This window comes from Belonocnema kinseyi, chromosome 2 (genome assembly GCF_010883055.1).
Source record: "Belonocnema kinseyi isolate 2016_QV_RU_SX_M_011 chromosome 2, B_treatae_v1, whole genome shotgun sequence".
NCBI classification, from domain to species: domain Eukaryota; kingdom Metazoa; phylum Arthropoda; class Insecta; order Hymenoptera; family Cynipidae; genus Belonocnema; species Belonocnema kinseyi.
Genome location: NC_046658.1, coordinates 12,097,782 through 12,117,291, shown reverse-complemented (window position 1 = coordinate 12,117,291; position 19,510 = coordinate 12,097,782). Strand labels below are relative to the sequence as shown.

At 35.4% G+C, this 19,510-nt stretch overlaps 1 protein-coding gene across 3 annotated transcripts in view; it reads right to left on the bottom strand.

Moving 5' to 3' along the window:
• The window catches only part of LOC117166917 (liprin-alpha-1), a 690,677-nt gene that overhangs the window by 597,865 nt on the left and 73,302 nt on the right, over positions 1-19,510 (bottom strand). For all 3 annotated transcript variants that reach the window (XM_033351369.1, XM_033351368.1, XM_033351370.1), the window contains exon 4: positions 13,466-13,630. In XM_033351369.1, the coding sequence (XP_033207260.1) occupies positions 13,466-13,630 (165 nt within the window). The remainder of the gene's footprint in view (positions 1-13,465; positions 13,631-19,510) is intronic.

Here is a 19,510-nt window from a genome sequence, read left to right as displayed (position 1 = left end):
AGAGCTACGTGGTTTTATATTCAGGTATAAAAAATAATAATAAAGCGCATAGCTTACTCCTTTTTTGAAATAGAGTGCAGAGTCCTAAATTCGATCCCTGCGAACCCAACCGAGAGCCCTTTCCCTAAGTCTTTTTGTTTATTTACATCAGTTAACGAACCACCACTCATAATTTTTTTTTTATTTTCGTTTTAAAAGACAAATTTTCATGATTTTTGCAGGAAAAGTACAAACAGTATATAATGATACATAATACATAATTAAAAGTAACATATAATGTGGGAAAAAACTGGATTGTATCTAAACTCCCAAAAAAGGGAAAAATTTTAATAAATTTCAATCCATTTTTGAAAGTATTTGCGTTTGCGATGGTAAACCAGTTTAACGTATCTTAATTAGTTTTTTTATTTAGATGAATTACTACGATGTCAGAAATTTTATTGAGATTGATCTTAAAAAATTCATTTCTTGAGGAGAGAATAATATTGTTGATTTTGCGAATACACAAAATGTCATAGTTTACAGGCAAAAAGCTGTCGTAGGTCGTAGGAAGTCACTTTTGAGTCAGTTCATAAGCGTTGATTTTTTATGCGACGTAATATGGATTTCCACAAGGCTACGGGGAAAAACGGGTTGAGTGACGGCCGCGAGGAAAAACGGTTTAGGAATCTAATCCGTTTTTGCCCTTAGCGTATTTCAATCCGCTTTACCTCTGACTTGAAGATTCCTTGACAAAACCGGGTTTTCCTACTGGGTTAGATATTTCTTTCGTTGCCTGGAAAGATACAGAGTCTGTTCCAAATGGCTGTTGGTTTACAGGTGAGATTAATTATCCTCCTTGTGATTCAGCGTAGCGATCGTTGACACTGATGATTGTCAAAGAATGTTTATAACTTCTTAGGTAGTCTCGGCTCTCTTGATTGTACTCAGAAGTAATTATGGTTGGCAATGGAATTATCAGAAGGATCTTCTCGATTAACTTTCAATTTCTTCAAAGGGAAATTTTACTTTTAATCGACTTCAGTACGAATGAATTTCCGAAGTACAACACAGATTCTATATTTTATCTTTGGAAATTGTATTACGAACACTGGGAACTAGTTTCCAGATAACCGGAGTCTACTCGGTAATATAATATTTTGATTTGAGAATTCTGTCGATGTACTGTAAGGCAGAGCTTCCGCCCGATTTGAAGATTGTAGTTCGTCTGACTCTCCGATGTACTTTTGAGCAGAGATTCCACCCGATTGGAATCTGGAGACTGATTTCTAATTCTGATCCTGGGTTTATATATGTCAGATTCAATTGTGATCAGAACCAAAAACTTCACAGCGAAAACTGTAACAACTAAAATCGTGACAATGAAAATCGTAACAATCGAAATCGATTAATATCCAAGTGTCTAAATTTGAAGGCGTAGATTTGGGGGTACAGTACCTTGAGTCCAAGGAACTGTTAATTGTGCTACACTCTTTAATGTTTTGTGGCTGACTTTTTATGCGCTGCGGCCGAAGACTTGAAGACGAGAAATAATTGTACTATTTTGGCTGTGTATTGAAAAGTTAATATGTACAAACTGCGAAGTTAGTACTGCGATATTTAGACTATTGACTTTATCATAATAAATAATAATAAATATGAACTAGCTTGTATATATAAGAAAATAATCCTTTCCTTTTATAATTATTATAAATTAAAAATATTAATATAGCGATTATTAATAATGTAAGTATAAATAATATAGTTATAATACGTCACAGAACGTGAAAAATCTCTGCCAAATCTCATGAGCATTTAAAAAAAAAGTATTTACATGCTAATCCGTTGAAATTTGTCGGCTGTATGTTATTTTGTACCAACTCATTGTTTTCCCACTGTGCCAGGGAAGGACAGTTGACAAAAACCTTCTTGCAAAAGAAGTTCGAGTTTCTTGGTCATGGCATCCGAAATTATAGGGATTTGAAGGCACGGATCACTTAACGCTCGAACCAAATCTTTTTCACTAATTGACGCTTCATAGCGTATTGAGTATTGAGGTATTGAGTATGAAAGTGACTCGGTTATGAGAGCAGTAAATGAAGCATTACCGTTAAGAATTCAAGACGTTGGTGTCGCACTATGCACTGTAAAATAAAGTAATTAAGAAGACCTATTAAGTACCGAGTCATGCTTCCCTGAACACTAGTGGCACCGTTTGTTGATGGACAAGCCGAGACTCGATGTTGGTCCTAGTAATTTAAGGAAAACTGCTTAGATTCGATGAACTCCCGGCAGAGATCTGATATCTTCTTCCTGAATTCCTGACACTCAAAAAGAAGTATTGTTCTGAAGATCAGAAAAAAACCATAGGTTTTTCGATGTTCGCATTATGAGACTTGAAACTTGCTGGTTTTCCTGTCTTTGAAGACTGAGAATTCTTTGGGTGCGCAGGTGAAGCTCTAACCAACGGTCAAGGGTTAAATGGTAGAATGAGATGAATATCTTCACAGATTAACCAATAAAAAGACCAATTGCTTTTATAATATGACGCACGATTTTCCCTAATCTTCGCATGTACGTTTACTCGCCAATGTCATGGGATAAAAGTATATGTAGGTTTTGATATAAAATGTAAAACGGAACTGAAAACAGTTTAAAAATACATATATTTACGAGGGTAGTTCAATAAGTCCTTAGAATGAAGTATAAAAACAATTTTTTTTGGGTAAATTTTTTTTATTTTTCAACATAATCTCCTTGGAGCGAACATTTTTTGAAATCGGTTTTGGTCGAGTTCTTGTAAGGGAAGTCTTTAAACCCTATTTATTATGTATTAAATAAGTACTTAAGAGTAAAGTCTGCCTGTAGTGATAGGAGTTAAATAACTAAGTAGGAAAATATCGATGGTGTTCAAGTTTTTTATTCTACAGGTCAGGCGTAGTAAGCGCGTACTTGCACGGTGTGGTACTCATAATATGAGATACTTGTGGTTCTTCTAATACACGCTGGCTGCGCGGGGGAAACTGGTTACAAAAGGGGTTTATGGCTACTGCAAAAACTAAATATATCCTGCAATTACAAAATACATGTAAAATTTAGGATAGCTCAGGTTATTTTGAATAAACGTATGTTTGATAAAGAGAATCGTATTCTTTCTTCATGAGAAGCCCTTTTTTCTATTGAAATATTCTAATAATAAGTCCGATTGTTAAATTACCCCTTAATAGTTAACTTAGCTGAAAAGTATTAAGGGTTTATTTAATCACCGGACTTATTACTTAATTATTTCAAACGAAAAAAGAGTTTCTCATGAAAAAAGAATACAAGTCTCTTTATCAAACATACGTTTATTCAAAATAACCTGAACTACCATACATTTTACATGTATTTTATAATCCCTGCTCTAAATCGCGGGTACAGATGAGACACGTAGATGTAGTAACTCAAAAACTATTTAAAGGTGTAGAAACCTCGATTTCGATTTTTTTAGAGTAAGCCCCCTTTCTTCGACCCAGAGGTCGAATTCTTCGGAAAAATGTCCAGAAAGCTCGTCATACATTTCACCTAGATCTTTAGGCTCGAGAAAAACCTGGGTGTTGATGTTTCTCCGGGTCATAAAGCATCGCTCTTCCTCTATCCGATGCCTGCCTGCAGTTGGTCTTAGTGTCGCCTATCTTTCTCTGTTGCCGGCTTGTTCTGACAGTGGTAGAGTAGGCTTTCCGCTTGCATAGCCCCTTTTTTGGAGTAGTTCGGCATGGTTTCGCAGACGTTGATGCGAAAAGTGCGATAGCTCCGGGTGTTTCTCGCACCACAGAGCATGCAGTCGTGCGATATAACCCCGTTCAGCTGCCACACTTGCATCGCAGCACTCTAGTAAGTCGTGATTTAATCGCTCCGTCCACCTAAAGGTTCCGAGATTCCGTCGATCTATTGCATTGAATCCATCTTCATTAGCTCCCCCAGCTCTAGAGTGGTCGGCATTGTTGGCCGACCCATTGTTGGGAGCACTGTGCGTTCTGTTGTTTTTAACCACACTTACTACAACTATGTTTAGTGTTGTCATTGTTATTCACGCGAGAAGCTAGGGAAAGGGTTTCGTCCATCCTTGTAGAGCCTTGCATGCAAGGATAAGGCTGCGTACTCTGAGAGGTCGCCCGGTATCCCTGAGTCACCGTTCTAGACACCTCACCCAGGTGCCATTCAGCTTTCGGCACGTTTTTCACACTGCCGGTTGGGGGTTAATTCCTTCGAGACCACCCTTGGACAATTGTCCGTGACTGCCTATTCATTTTTATAGCCATAGTCAGCAGAAACTCTTGGTCCAGGGACCCTCTCGACAACTCGAGGACGCATTTGGTGGCTTTGTCGTAGGCACTTCGGTTTGATCCTAGAGGAATAAAATATATATATATATACCAAGAGTTTCTAACAACTAAGACTGAAAGGGCACTAAAGACTGACACAATCTCAATCATACTGTAAAAAAGCGATGGCATGAAAGACAGATCCTCGTTACTTGCATTTGAAAGTTTACGGGCCGGTCTGGGGGCAGCATCAGGAGGCAAGCGCGAGGTGCGCCTTTTAGGGATTAAAGTATGCAGTTTCCAAAACTTTCACAGCATGTTTTTGGGACGACTGGCTTCCATTTAAGCCAAAAAAATCGATTTTTTGCAGCCGTTACATGGCTTGTCCCCCTTAATAAAACTTTTTCATGAAAAACATTGCAAGTAGGTCTACCTACTAGAACCTATCTAGACTCTTCCGAAACCCTCTAGTTAATGTCGACCACCCACCCAAACCAAAGGAGGTCGAAGTATTTTGGAGAGAAATCTGCGATGTACAGCATAGGCTGGATGAAGACTCAGAAAATATAAATAGCTTCAAGGAGCTGTGCGATGCCCTCATAACACCTGATGAAGAATGCCCACCCATCACTACCGAGGACGTAAAAAAAGAATTAAGAGGGACGAAGAACTATTCCGCTTGGGGACCAGATGGTATCAAGACCTTCTGGTGGCAGAAGTTGCCTTCAACCCATCAGCATTTGGCCCGTATTTTCAACTCATATTTAAATTCGGAAAAGCCAATTCCGGAGTGGTGGGTGGAAGAGCGCACAATACACCTGCCGAAAATAGGCAACTTAGCTGTCCCGAAGATTTACAGGCCAATCACTTGTCTAAACACACTGTATAAGATATTCACAGCTATCCTAAACGATAGGATTGTTTGGCCAATTGAACCTGTGCAGCAAGAAATGTATAAACAACGAGGCTCACAGGAAGGCGTAGCGGGATGTCGGGAGAAACTGCTCATCGATTGATGTATTTGAAAAGATGCAGCATCCTACCAGCGTGACCTATCGATAGCCTGGATTGATTACTGGAAAGCTTTCGATTTAACCTCCCAGAGACTTATCATCTGTCTTTTGGAAAGCTTAAAGGTTCATCCGCAAATCGTGAGATGCATAGAGAGATTAATGTCGCTTTAGTAAACGACATTTACTATCTCATCTGGAAAAAATCGTGTGACAACTAACAAGGTGACCTTTCAGAGAGGTGTCTTTCAGGGCAACTCCATGAGTCCACTCCTCTTTTGCCTCACATTATTGCCACTATTTCTAGCATTTCGCCATTCCGACAATTATTTTTGCGGCAAACATACAGAGCGAAATTACAAGGTGACTCTTGTTTTTTACATGGACGATCTTAAGATCTATGCTAAAAATGAAGAGCAACTACATCTAGCTCTAGGGATTATCAAACGATATAGCAAGGAAATAGGAATGGAATTTGGGTGAGACAAACGCGTCAAGGTTTATTTTAAGCGAGAAAAACTTAATGGCATCCCTGAAGACCCTGAGCTCGTCGATAGAAGTGCTATACGACACCTTTGCGTTGGAGAGACTTATACATACTTGCGCGTGCCACAGAGCCGCATTCAAGATGTGACATCTATGAAGGATACTCTCCGAAACAGATACAAACGTCTCATCCGGCAGATTTGGTCTTCCGAACTGTCGGCCAGGAACAAAGTAACTGCAACGAACATGCTTTTCAGACTACTAACCAGTGAAAGCTTGACACCTCCATGAGCGCCAATGATAAGGACGATTAATTTAACAGAATATTCCGGGTACAATTCGGAAAAATTTCCAGGAAGCTCGTCATCCATTTCAGCCACATCTTTAGGCTTGAGAGAAACCTGGGTGTTAATGTTTCTCCGGGCCATAAAACATCGCTCTTCCTCTATCGGATGCCTGCCCGCTAGAGTAGTCGTTCCGCTTACACAGTTTTTCTTTGGAGTAGTTCGGCATGATTTCGCAGACGTTGATGCGAAAAGCACGAAAGCTCCGGATGTTTTTCGCACCATAGAGCATTTAGTCGTGCCATGTGACCCCGTTCAGGGCCCCCACTCGCATCGGAATACTCTAGCAAGTCACGATTTAGTTGCTGCGTCCACCTAAGGGTCCCGAGATTCCGTCGATCTAGGGCATTTAGTCTATTTTCATTGGCTCCCCAGCTCTAGAGTGGTCGGCATTGTTGGCCGACCCATTGTCGGGAGCCCTGCGCGTTCTATTGTTTTGAACCGCACTTACTACAACTATATTTGTTGTTGTCATTGTTGTTCTCACGAGAAGCTAGGGAAAGGGGTTGGTTCATCCTTGTAAAGTCCCGCATGCAAGGATAAGGCTGCATACACTGAGAGGTCGCCCGGTATCCCAGAGTCACCGTTCTAGACACCTCACCCAGGTGCCATTCAGCTTTCGGCACGGTTTTCACACTTCCGGTTGGGGGTTAATTCCAAGATAAAAATATCCTCAATTAACAAAAAATGCGAGAATATGTCGTTTATGCAAAAGAGGATTTGATGTTTTTTCACAATTGCCTTCGGAGTAATATATAAATTTCTATAAACAATTATTCTATATATTGTCGGATGACTAATTATAAGGATTATGCAGCAAATAGTTTTTTGGACATAGAAGTAACTAAAGCTCAGGGAGGTAATATTATGACCAATTGGTACAGGAAAAATACATATTCTGGTAGAATTTTTTTTTTCTGCTCATCCTTTTCAAAACAATGATGAAGTAATAACCTAGTTGAGAGAGCTCTAGGTTTGTCACATGTTTTATTTCACAAAGGGAATTTGAATATTTTTAGGAATATCCTTTTTCTAAATAATTACTCACAAAAGTTAATTGAAAAAAATATTAAAATTAGAATTCTACAAATCAAAAGCAGACAAAGTAATAATTTGTCTGCAGATAATCAGAGGGAATTGAGGGAATATATTTCCTTTAATACTTTTGTTCTTCCATTCTTTAGTCAAATTTCGAAAACAATTGAATTCATGTTGAAAAAGATGAAGACTTTTACTATTTTCCGTATACAATTTTAAATGGATTTAATCATAGCTTTATGCAACGATCATTTAGATAATTTTGAAAAGGTTCGTGTTGTCTACAAGATCACTTGCGAAATTTGACAGATGACTTACGTGGGATACACTGGCAGACTTCTTAATACTAGGATAAAGGAAAATTATTAAAAAACAAAATAATTTATCTATCAAATATAAAGATTATCTATCAATATAAATATATCAAGATAGCATGATTAATTATATTAAGCACTGAATTTTCATAAATCCTTATTTTCTTTTACTTTCTCTAGTTTTGATGTGCCTATGATGGATCTTTCAGACATGTTTATCACCGGTTTCCCTTTTGACCCGCACCAAATGTTTCAGATATGTTTGTGATGGGTTTTCATTTTAAACCTCATTTGATTCTCGGGTCTCATGAAGAGAGCAACGTGGTTTTGGTGCTGTGGTTTTGTGGTTCGTTTCCCAATGGAGTAAAGAAGGAGTAGAATCTATTTTTTAAGAAATAATTTTAACTTGAATTTGAAATATTATTTTCCATCTAGTCTGATTAGACGTTAAGCATTTTCTGTTATTGAAGATTCTTAACTTGATCAATATTGGGTGAATTTTCTGCCTTCATAATTTGGAAGATTGTCTACGGTCGGTAAGGTATCATCTCTGGTGATATAAAAGATTCCTTTAAAAAATAATTACTTGTACCATTAACACCTAGTTAAAAATTAGCGTTATTTTCTTGAATTAAGAGTTCTTATTCTTATCCCCCTATTAGAGTAAATGGAAAAGCACCTGACCGGACATCAGAAGTTTTGCGGTTCGTTTCCCAATGGAGTGAAGGAGTAGAATCTTTTTTCAAGAAATAATTTTTATTTTATTATTTATTATAAAATTATTGTTTGTGTTGGTAAGGATGCAGTATGCGTGCAGAAACGGTGGTGGTTATTGTTTACAAATGTTGTTTTGTTGTGATTTTTTTCAAATTTCAATAGGAATATTTTATGGCGATTATCCAAATTTGGTCGTTGGATTCTTGGTTTTATTTTCAGGAATTTTGCACATTAATTTTATTATTGGACGTTAAATATGATTTTTAATTCAATTTTCATCTCATTTAAATTTCTGTAATTATAATTTTGATTATGTAGCTGTTAAAGTTATCATTGATTTTCCGAAAAATACCGTTAACTTTTAACTTAACGTTAACTTTTTGAAGAGCTTTTTCGATTATGTCAGATAATGCTGAATAAACTTTAATAATAAAAATAAATGGTATACTTGACAACTTATTTGCGGTATGCTGAAACATGGAGTCCAAGTGCGCGCGCGAGGACTTCCTTTACAGTCAATCCTATAGTGATTTGACTTTACAAGTAGGGTTAAAATTCACTTACCTAGACAGACTCTCGTGGTTGACCTAACGTGGTTATTTCGCTGGCCTAAAAATATTCAAATAAAGACCACGCAAGTCTCTCATGCCGGGCGCCGGCGGAGACTTCACTGGATGATAAGGATTAACTGAATTTTCCTAAATTATGAGAAACTTTAATTTTTGAATCATGGAGTTCCTAGCGTTTGTCATTTTAAGAAAGAAGATAAAGAATCCGAGAAAATGCTTTTTGTTACGGGTTAGTTTAAATAGGAGAGGAATACTGTGGGGGACAAATTCTGAATTTAATTAGAAAAACATTAGCAAAATGTATTCATTAGTAAGAGAAAAACATACTTTGGATGGACAAACAATCCCTCATGAGTTAATTGGAAACCGTACGAAAAAAAGATTGTGTAGAAAGGAGGCTGGAAATCTTCCTTCTATGTTAGGAAATCCTTGGAGCTATCAAAATACAGCAATGATAATCCTCGTGTAGGTAATCGAGAGATCAAAACTCCAAGAGTGCGAATCTCTCTCCTCTGTCTCCTCTTATGTGATACACTTCCAAAATATATATTTACGTCAAAAAAATTCCTTCTTTAAAATATAAACCCTGTCACATGTTAACAAATTATACCAATAGAAAATAAAGATTGATAAGTAATCATTAATCAAATAAACAATTAAATAAAAATAAGAAATAATAAAAATAAGCAAACATCAATTACATACATACAGAAAAAATAGAGTCAGAATAACGTGTGGCTACCTTCGAGATTAGTTCCAAAGTGAGAATTTTGTTTTACTTGGTGAAACAAAATCATCAAGTCACATTGTATCTCAATAAATCTAGATTTATCCATGTTCTTACTTCAAATTTTTCATAGCAAAAAATCAAACTTTTTGCGACTATTTAGAAAAAATCTAAAAACCCTAAGTGGCGAAAATATTTTGATAAACAATTAATGTATTCAAAAAAGGTTGAAAATTATTAATTTTTTCTTACAAATATTAAAATAAGATGAAAAAGTGTAAAATACACTTTCTAAAAATCTAAAGAAATCAAATCACGTAATTAGGAAGCGTATTACAGACTTTCGAAACTATCCGTGCACGGGTTGGGGTGCCCCCCCCCACCCCCCACCTATTCGGGAAGGTTAGTTATCCTAGCCTACAAATTATTGGATTACGTACTATTGGATATATAAACATATTCACAGAATTTGAAGACAATCGAAGCACACTTTTTAATTTGGGGCAGTTGAAAAATAATGCCCCTTAAGTCTGTTCCCATTTCGCCAACTTCAAATATTTGTAATAAATCCACAACAAGTAGGACCTTCCATTCATGATTTCCCGTGACCTCCCCTCAGTGAATAAATCTCATTCTTGTTGTTTCAAAATGATACAACGAAATTGTAATATCTATTTCGTTGAACTAAATATGAGAGGATTGTATACTAGGATGTAGCGTAAAATACATCATAATCAAAAAAGGTTTAACAGGCCCACAAAGACAAAATATGTCAAAAAACCCAAAAATAGTTTTTTTTCTTCAAATTTACATCACAAATATGAGCCATATAAAAAACAACTCGTCACAAATGTTGTTAGAGATGTCAAAATACATCTTTTACGTTCAGGAAGTTTTTCGATTGAAGCAACCATTTTCGAGAAAAAAAAAATATAGGTAATAATGGTCCAATTTTCTTTTTATAATCGCATTTGTCTTTAAGCTCGGTTAATAGAGAAGCCGCAGAGAAATATGAAACAATATTCTAGTTCTAAAAGATATCACAAAGTCCGGTTTTGAACGTCAAGTATGCAAGCATCATGCCTCGTCTGTCGCCACTTGGATCAAAAATTTTTACGCGAAAACCTGCATTATTATGAGTCTGCACAATCGCCGTAGTCAACTGTTTTCTTTTACAATCTGGCAGTCTTAGGGGCATCACAATGAAATCTTTAATTTTTTATTAGAGTTACAGTTCTTAGAAAACAAATGCCAAAAAATAAAGATATCATTAAGCATACTTGTGACATAGACTATCGTTGCTCTCAGAAATGAAAGTCATTCAGCTGTCTTCTTCCGAAATTGTGAATTTTTTGTTAAATTATCTCAAAAAAATTTGGTTTAAGTCTTCCCTCTCTTCTATAGTTCCAGAAGAGCGAATTATTTTTCTCTTAAGAAAGCTTCATGCTCTTTATGAAGTTATGAAGTATTCTTCATGAAGTGTCATAAGAGAAGTAAATACGTAGCTTCCTATCAAAAAAGCTACAATGATAAGATCGGGAAAATTCTTTTAGACCTCGCGGCCTGCAAATGCAATGATTATTCAGAATGTACATGCAAAACAAGATTCCTGCCATAGAAAGAAAGTTTTTACTTTATCAGCGCACGACTAGACATATGTTCATATCTAATATGGATTGCGCAGTTACCAATAGGATAAATAGAATCAAGAAATGGAAATTAAAGGACTTACTTAGGATGAGAACAAATTCTTCGGAAATAAAAACTTTTTTAAAAGCAATCCCGATACCAAAAATGCAGGATATTTTTGAATCATCGTCTTCTTTCAGACATCATTCCTCGTGCCATGAAGGCTTCTTGCCTACGAAACCAAAAAAAGATTTCAATAAATCAGGCGTAAAGTAGTATTCTTTATATATGTCATCAGTAGTCAATACCATCAATCTTGAAGGGCTATATTATGATGGTCATAAAGATCAAACAAAAGTGAAAGCTGAACCTAATAAGATCACGTGAATTACACAGGAACATATTGCACCTGTTCAAGAGCCTGATTCGCAATATATATCGGTCATGTCACACCTTAGTCCTCTGATGCTGCAGATGTGTCTCATTCAATATATTAATACTTAATGAGAACTGATTCAGATGTACTTACATTCAAACTTGAAAATTTCGAGTGATTGGCTGCAACGATACTGCTACAAATACTCGGTGGGAGCATGGAACCAATATGAGGATTTAAGTGTTGCTAGAGAGAACTTTTCAATAGTCGATATGCTAACTAGATGGAAATAAGCTTATTTTTCGTCATCTCTTCGAATGTTTGGTTCGTAAAACATCGGTTTACGACTAAGGGCATGTGATACTTACAGTTTCTCCGGCTTTTTTCCACAAAAATGAAAATTTTTTTAAACTGAATTCGGAGATGCTATAAAATATCATAACGGACGTCCTCATAATCTTTTTTGAGCGATAATAACAAAAAAAAATGTATTGTGCTAAATAAAAATTGTATGCATATGCATTATTTTCAGGTTACGTCGTTTTTCATCTCTGCCTTTCCGATAATCTCGAAATTATTTATGAAATAAACTTTTTTGATTGCTTGCAAACAAGGTTAGTTCCGGGAGATTAGTTACTATGTTTATTTGTAAGTCCACAGTTTTCGTCCAAAAATATTGTGTAAAGTAATAACGCTCGGTTGAATTGTAACACACATAACCTCGAAATATACACGCACGTTGTTAGCAATATCAAAATTTTTTGATAAAAAAACACAATAAAAGTGTGCGGGGACGTCCGTTAGCATGTTCGCTATCAATTCCCAGATTTTGAAGCTAAAATATTTCTTATCCTAGGAAAAAAGCCGGGGAATCTAACACTGAAAAAATCAATACTATTTCCTAAGCGCTATGCAAATTAATCACATTTTGCTCAACTAAAACTCTTGGAATTAACCTACAAAAAAGCGTGTGGGGACGTCCGTTAGCATGTTCGCTATCATTTTTCCAAATTTTTAAGACAATATATTTATTATTCTAGAAAAATCCCGGGGGAACCTAAAACTGGTAATATCGACAATTTTTTATATATCACATGCCCTTAAAGTGCACAACTTCATCTCAGATGGCGCCAGGAATTTGTTGGAATTAATTCGGCTGACTGACGATTTGAAGGCAGTAATACAGTAATTATATCAGACGATCCTAAAAGTATGGTTAATCAATAAGGTAAAACAGCAATTGAATAAAAAAATCCGTGTAGATTGCCCTCGCACGGTTGGATCGATGAGATGGGTGTAGAGTGGGACTCTGAATGCAGCAGCCTCCTAGTGGTGGGTCCTTTATCACATTTTATAGAACCGGAATGTTATTTCATATTTTTTAGGGCTTCTCTAGTAAGCAAGATTAAAAACAGATGCTATTATACAAAAATTGACCCTTTTAACATTTTTTTTTCATTTTTATCGAAAATGGTAACTTCAATCAAAAAACTTCCTCAACATAAAATATGTATTTTGATATCGCCAAAGATATTTTTAATATGAGTTTTCTTCGATACGACTCATATTTATGAAGTGAATTTAAAAAAATCTTATTTTGGAGTTTTTTGTTGGGCATATTTTGTCTTTGCGGCTCGGTGAACAATTTTTTGATTTTGAAGAAACTTCACACATTTATATTTAACGTAAAGATGAAAAGAAAGCCACTCTAGTCCTTTTATTTGATAAAATTGGTATTTTACGCTATACTTTATTGTATACTTTATTGTAGGATACTCAAAAACCTATATAAGGGTTGACAGATTTAAAATGAAATATTGGATATACAGTCATTGTTATTAGACTATAATATTGAAGCTATGAAAATGGTTATTGCAATACTAACATCAAGAATATTTCAAAATATATTTAATTAAATACAAAAATAGAAATAAATTTTTTTTATTATATATACTGCTCCAAATTATCATACCTTTTCATCCAAAGCTTTGTGATGCTCGAATAGACTTTTTAGTGCTTTTAATACCTCGACTTCAGACGATACACCAGATTGTGCTGCAGCTTGTCTTTTAACAACTGTCATACGCAGTGACCTTTCATGTCGTGAGACCAAGCATTCCAAGTGTTCAAGCAAGAGCTGTTAACATTAAATTGATCAGAATACGTCAGTCTGCATTAGTATCAAAATTGATATTGTTAGTAATGCAACCATAAAACGGTAATAGTGGGCAAAGTTCTGTGTATAGAAATTACATTAATTGATCGTCGATTTACAATTATTCGTACCATTATACCTTAATGTACTAAATTATTTTAACTGATTCATTCAGTATTGTTATTACGAGAGCAAAGAAACGCTTGCTCCACGCGCGACTCACGATACGATTTTATTTTTAAACATTAAACAACAGCTCTCGTCAATCTTTTATATGTTCTTCGGAATATAATTACCATCCTATATCTCCTCCATTCATATTTATTTATTATTTCAACAGCTGCGTATACTGCGAAAACAGTCTGTCTACGATTCACTAACAAGAGAAAGGTCAGAGATGGTGTGTTTTGTTTTTGTTTATACTTCTTATAAAGAAAGGCCATGGCACCAAAGTTTTGAAATTCATAGGACACAATATTTGGACATTTATGAAAAAAAGGCTTTAAAAAAAATTGAGGCCAACTTATGAACTTGAAAAAGCCGTCTCCCAAGTAAGCGAGTAGCTCTGCGGTAGACCATTCGGTCTGAGCGCAGAGGCTGCGAGCTCGATTCTCGCCGCCTACATTTGTTTGCTGTATAACTATTTAAATGTTTATAAATTCGATTCCATCGAACATTTTTTGTCAATTACGCGATACGAAATATCTAATATACTTTCTCTTCAATAAAAAAACTCACATTTTCAGAGTTTTTTTTCACATAAAAGGGTAGCGTTTATAAATTTTATAAATTTAATCATTTACTTAAAATTGATGAAGAAAAAGAGAAACTAATGAAGGCGCCTTTGCCTTTGTATAAACGTATTAGTAGTTGTTTGCTTGACGTGAAAGTGCAAAGAAGTATTTCAAAACGTGTCCAGAAGTCCTTTTTAATTTGAATACCTTTGCGTTTTGACTAACATTATTAATTGTCCACTCGCAGCAGACTTCAAAGTGCTTCTCAAAATCTTTACTATGAAATATTGAAATCTACGCAATTTAATTCAAAATGAGTCAAAATTTAAATTCCATTTTGACGTCCAACGTTCCAATTTGATTTTTAGATTCTTGGTTTTCTTAATTTTCAAGAATTTTGTAAAAAAATATTAAACGCTCTTTTTGATTATTATCCTTTTCAATTCAATATAAGCGATATCTTTGAATCCTTAATATAAAAAATCTACCCGCACCGCGGGGACATTTTCGTCGCGCGCTGCGCGCAGCTCGCTAGTTTGGGCGCGCCTACGGAGCGCGACTCTTGGTTCGCGCGCTTTGAGCTCGATATTGTATTTACCTAGCGCTACGCGCTCGGTCTTTGCATATTCCCCACACTTGTGCGCAGACTTTTTAAAACTTTCGCGATTGTCCCTCAAATTGTATATCATTTACATAAATGTATATTATTACAATTCATAACATGCATTGGTATTAAAACACACATAGTTTCACTGTCTTGTTTTTTAAAAAAGCGCATTCTTTAAAAAAAACTGTTGTTATTAAACCTTTTATTGCAACTTTTGTCGTTCTTTCAAAAAGTGAATTTGCTCATTCCCAATGTTATTTTTATAGTTGTTCAGTGACATCTTTACTGTTTTTTTTAAAGATGTCAGATTTAATTGACCCAATTATTAAATTTGTTTGAAGAAATTTTTCATTAGCATTAGGGTCTTATGAAAATACTTAATTATAAAACATGCATTTCTTAAAAGGTTAGATTGGCAAACGTTTTGACCCACTCTGTGTGTTCGTCCCGTTCCGTCGCAAAAGGATGAGGTGATCGCGAGGAAGTAAATCACTTCGTAATACCATAAACACAACAATCACAAATACGTCGCACAGAGACGTATATGCTGTGGCCGTAATTCAACCCGAAAAATTAGAGCACCGACTGCCGGTTCATTTAGGGGACAACAACCGTAGTGACCACGTGTTCTCAAAATTTTTTCCGTTTTACAACAGTGTAGTATATTTTTGAAAGTTTTTCCACGTCGGTTCTTAAATTGACAGAATTCTGATTATCAGCAGTATGACACATTAACAAAATCAGACGTTTGCGAATGTGACATTCATTCGCAAGACTTTTCGCGTGAACAAAATCGAAAAAATGATCTTTCTCAATAGTATGCTTAGTGAGCATTTTCTGTTTATTAGGAACATTATTTATATCTATCTTGTGTTCTTTAACCCTTACTCCTAATAGACGTTTAGTTTGGCCTATGTAAACCGCTCTGCAATTTTGACCTTTGAACCAAATCTCATAAACAATATCGCTATTTTGCAATTTATTTAATTTATCTTGAGTGGGCCCCAAAACCGACGTGAGGTTTGTTTTGTTTTTAACCGACGTAGTAATGTCATAATACCCAAGAACTCTTCAATTCGCTAAGATAGGCATTCAACATATAGAATGCTAATAAAAGACCTAATTTCCGCTTTTTCTTTACTTTGTACTATTTTTTGTACTTTTGTGGGTGGTTTAAATCAAAATTTAGCCATCTACCAGACCAGGTGAATTTGTGATACCAATTACATTTTATTCCTTGAACTTCATTCCTGTAAAGAGTTACATCCAGAAATTTTATCGCCCTATTTTCAGGGTGCCTACTAAATTTTGGTCACGAAATTCCCAGACAATTCCCGCATTTCTCCCGCTTATAACTATAAGTTCCTTTTCACGATCTAAGCATACATAAAATGCATGGTGAGTTACAACATGCTTAATTTACTTCACTGCAATATTAGATATATTTAAGCAATATATTTTTTAATTTTTTAATTTTCAAGAATTTGAATTTTAAGTAAGAAAAGAGTGGAGCAATAAGTTGCAACGACTGCGTAAAAAATAAGTTGATATTGATGATCGCAAACTCTTTAATTGCTCCTCAATATATGCAATCTCATTACTAGTATCTGCTAGTAATTTGGCTTTCTTACTTTTCAATTCTTTCTCCTTTTTATCCATTCCTTAGATGTATTCAAACACGTACCTCGTCTTGTCATGGTAACAGCATCGTGTATTATCCAATTTGCCACTAGGGTTTCTTCTTTTAGACTTTCAACAAGAATTTCCTTGTTCACGGAAAATCCTCTTTCTAAATGTGCATTTCCATGAGACAATATGAAAAACACCTTCCAATATTTTTTTCAGTTTTTCTGTTTTTTCATCCTTTTTTGTCGAAAGTAGTTGCATCCAAAACTCGTCTAATTTTGTTTCCTTCTGAGAGAACACCTTCATTTGCTTAAGTACGTAGTAATCTGAAAATAATTTCTTATATTCTCGGTCTGCGTTCTGAATAACACTAGCGGGAAGCAAATTGGCGCTGAGAAGAATGTATAAGGCTATGCGTAAGTTCTCTTCTGCTGACGTTTTAGCAAAAGCCACTGTTGCAGGATTAAGAAAGGTTAATGCTTTTGTCAAATGATACTTTAGAGGAGACTTCTCTAGTAGTTTGGCTACTAGATACTGAAGGCAGGTTCGACAATCTTGCCGGAATAAAAGTATTTCTTTTTGATACACCTTTACATTTTTCTAGTGCAGCACGGGTGGCATATCCCAGATCAATATCTTTAGAGTACTTTATATTAACAAACTGCTTGTCAACTTCCTTCATATAGTCAATACAATGCAACTTCGTTTTTTACATCACGTCTTCCTTCACAAAACGCGTCATGCAATTCTTTAATAAGAGTGTAAGACTGTCATGCAAAAAAGGTGCTAAAGGAGCATTCGATTGAAATTCAGGTCCGAAATGGTCCCAAAGCCTCTACCAGAGAGTAAAAAAGCCAGCTTCGCTGGTAAGAGTTTGTCTTTTAGCGCTTCAGCAACAACGGTGAAACTACTACACGACGGCTCTTGTCTCGCTTTTTGTACATGTTGTACATATTTTTCTAAATTTAGAAGACACTCTTTTGCTTTTCTTGATACTTTCCCGTTTTCAATCCATCAAACCTGGCAGAACTGTTGAGAGAATTCTGTACAACCAGTAATCTCAATGAAGTCACTGCGGCGTGAAGGTATTTCCTTAAATAAATTGAAAGAGACACTCAAAAACTCAACTACGTTCCAATTTGTCTTTCAAATGCCTGTTTTGAAAGCCCCATTGACTACATCTAGTCCACATAAACCTAGTTCCAACAATTGCGGCGAATAAAAGTTGGTTCGCAGCTCCGATTTAAATAGGCGAATAAGTTTCCAATTAACATTAGGCCCGTCCATTGATATCTGCAAAGCTCTCTGATGATTAATTTGTCCAAGTCCAGCCTTAAATCCGTCAAGAAGATCGGTAGCATTGGTATAATAAAGAAACGCGGAACTTAAATAACGAGAAGTCACTTCATTTTTTTATTGTCCCAGAAACGAATATGCAAGTCCATTTGGTTTTTCTGTGCTATTTTATTTAAGCTTTCGTCAAAACCGACGACAATGTGTTCGAGAAATTTAACTTGATTTTCGAGTCGTTTTTGGAAATACGGAGCTAAGCCATATACTATGCTGTAAGATATTTTATCCTTGTGTAACCTCATAATTTGAGCAATTTCACTGTCACGGAACATTTGTTTGAAAATAAAAGCGTCACTTTCTGCACTTCGCAAAGAATTGTGATTCATGACTGTTTGCAAACACGACCAATTTTCAGCTACCGTCTCCTTATCTTTAGAAAATTTAAAGACCTCAAAATGCGTTATCAAACATGAGGAATTTCTATTCTATTCGATAGGTAGAAATGTAGTAGTTGGATATACGAGTGTTGGCAAATTACTAGAACTTGCTGCTGACGAGAATTTTGAAGTTCTAGAGCTTTACGATAAATCCTTGGAAAAGGAGGCAGGAATAATGACAGAATTCTCAGCTAAATTGAATAATTCCTCATGTCTTTTACTTTTCATGTGGCTTTAAACGGCAGTACGACCCATAGATTCGAATGAGAAACTTCGTTTACAAAGCGTACAAAAAGCAAGATTCTTCGGCTTGTCTTCTTCAAGCCATGAAAAATCAAGTTTCCAAGCTCTTTGGAAGACAGTTTGCCTCGGCATTGTAGAAAACTTAACTGAGCTGAAAATAATCATCATATTTCTGGAATTTATTTAAAGTCACAAGCAATAAGATTGATTTTAATATTGATTAATAAATAATTCAATTTTATATAGGATTAAAAACAAAACTCAATAGAAAAAAAATCATATAAGTGAATAAATAACTCTTGATTATAAATGTTGAAGCGTTGATTTATTAAATTTCAAGTTTTTTATAACGATTAACAGTTATTCTTATGTTTAAAAAAAATCGAAACCAGTAAATTGAGAAAAAAATCTTACATCGAAATTAGTTATTTTTGAAATGTAGAAATATGATAAATTTTGTGCATCTAATTTAACTGCATGTCAGACATTTGCTAACTGTTTCTTTCCATTAACTTCATCTAAAACTTAAATGTGTGTCTATGTGCGACGTATTTCTGATTTTTGTGTTTGTGGGATTACGAAGTGATTTACTTCCCCGCGATAACCTCGTCCTTCTGTGACGGGACGGGACAACCACGCGGAGAGGGATTTGACGTTGAAAGAGAGAGAGAGAGATATGTATGAAAACATTTTTTTACCAAATATTGACGGCCAAATTTTAATTTTAATTTATTGTATAAATATTGTTGTCATTTGCTTTTTTCGAATCTTCGCGTCCTATTATTACTATTGTAGTGCGCATGCTCGTACACGATTAGACGAGGTGCGTCGCGTTTTCTACTCTAGTCTTTTGTAAAGCAGTCGTCCTTGTGCATTCGCCAAATAAAGACCCTTTAAAAGAATCCCGCACTCGTTTTCTTTT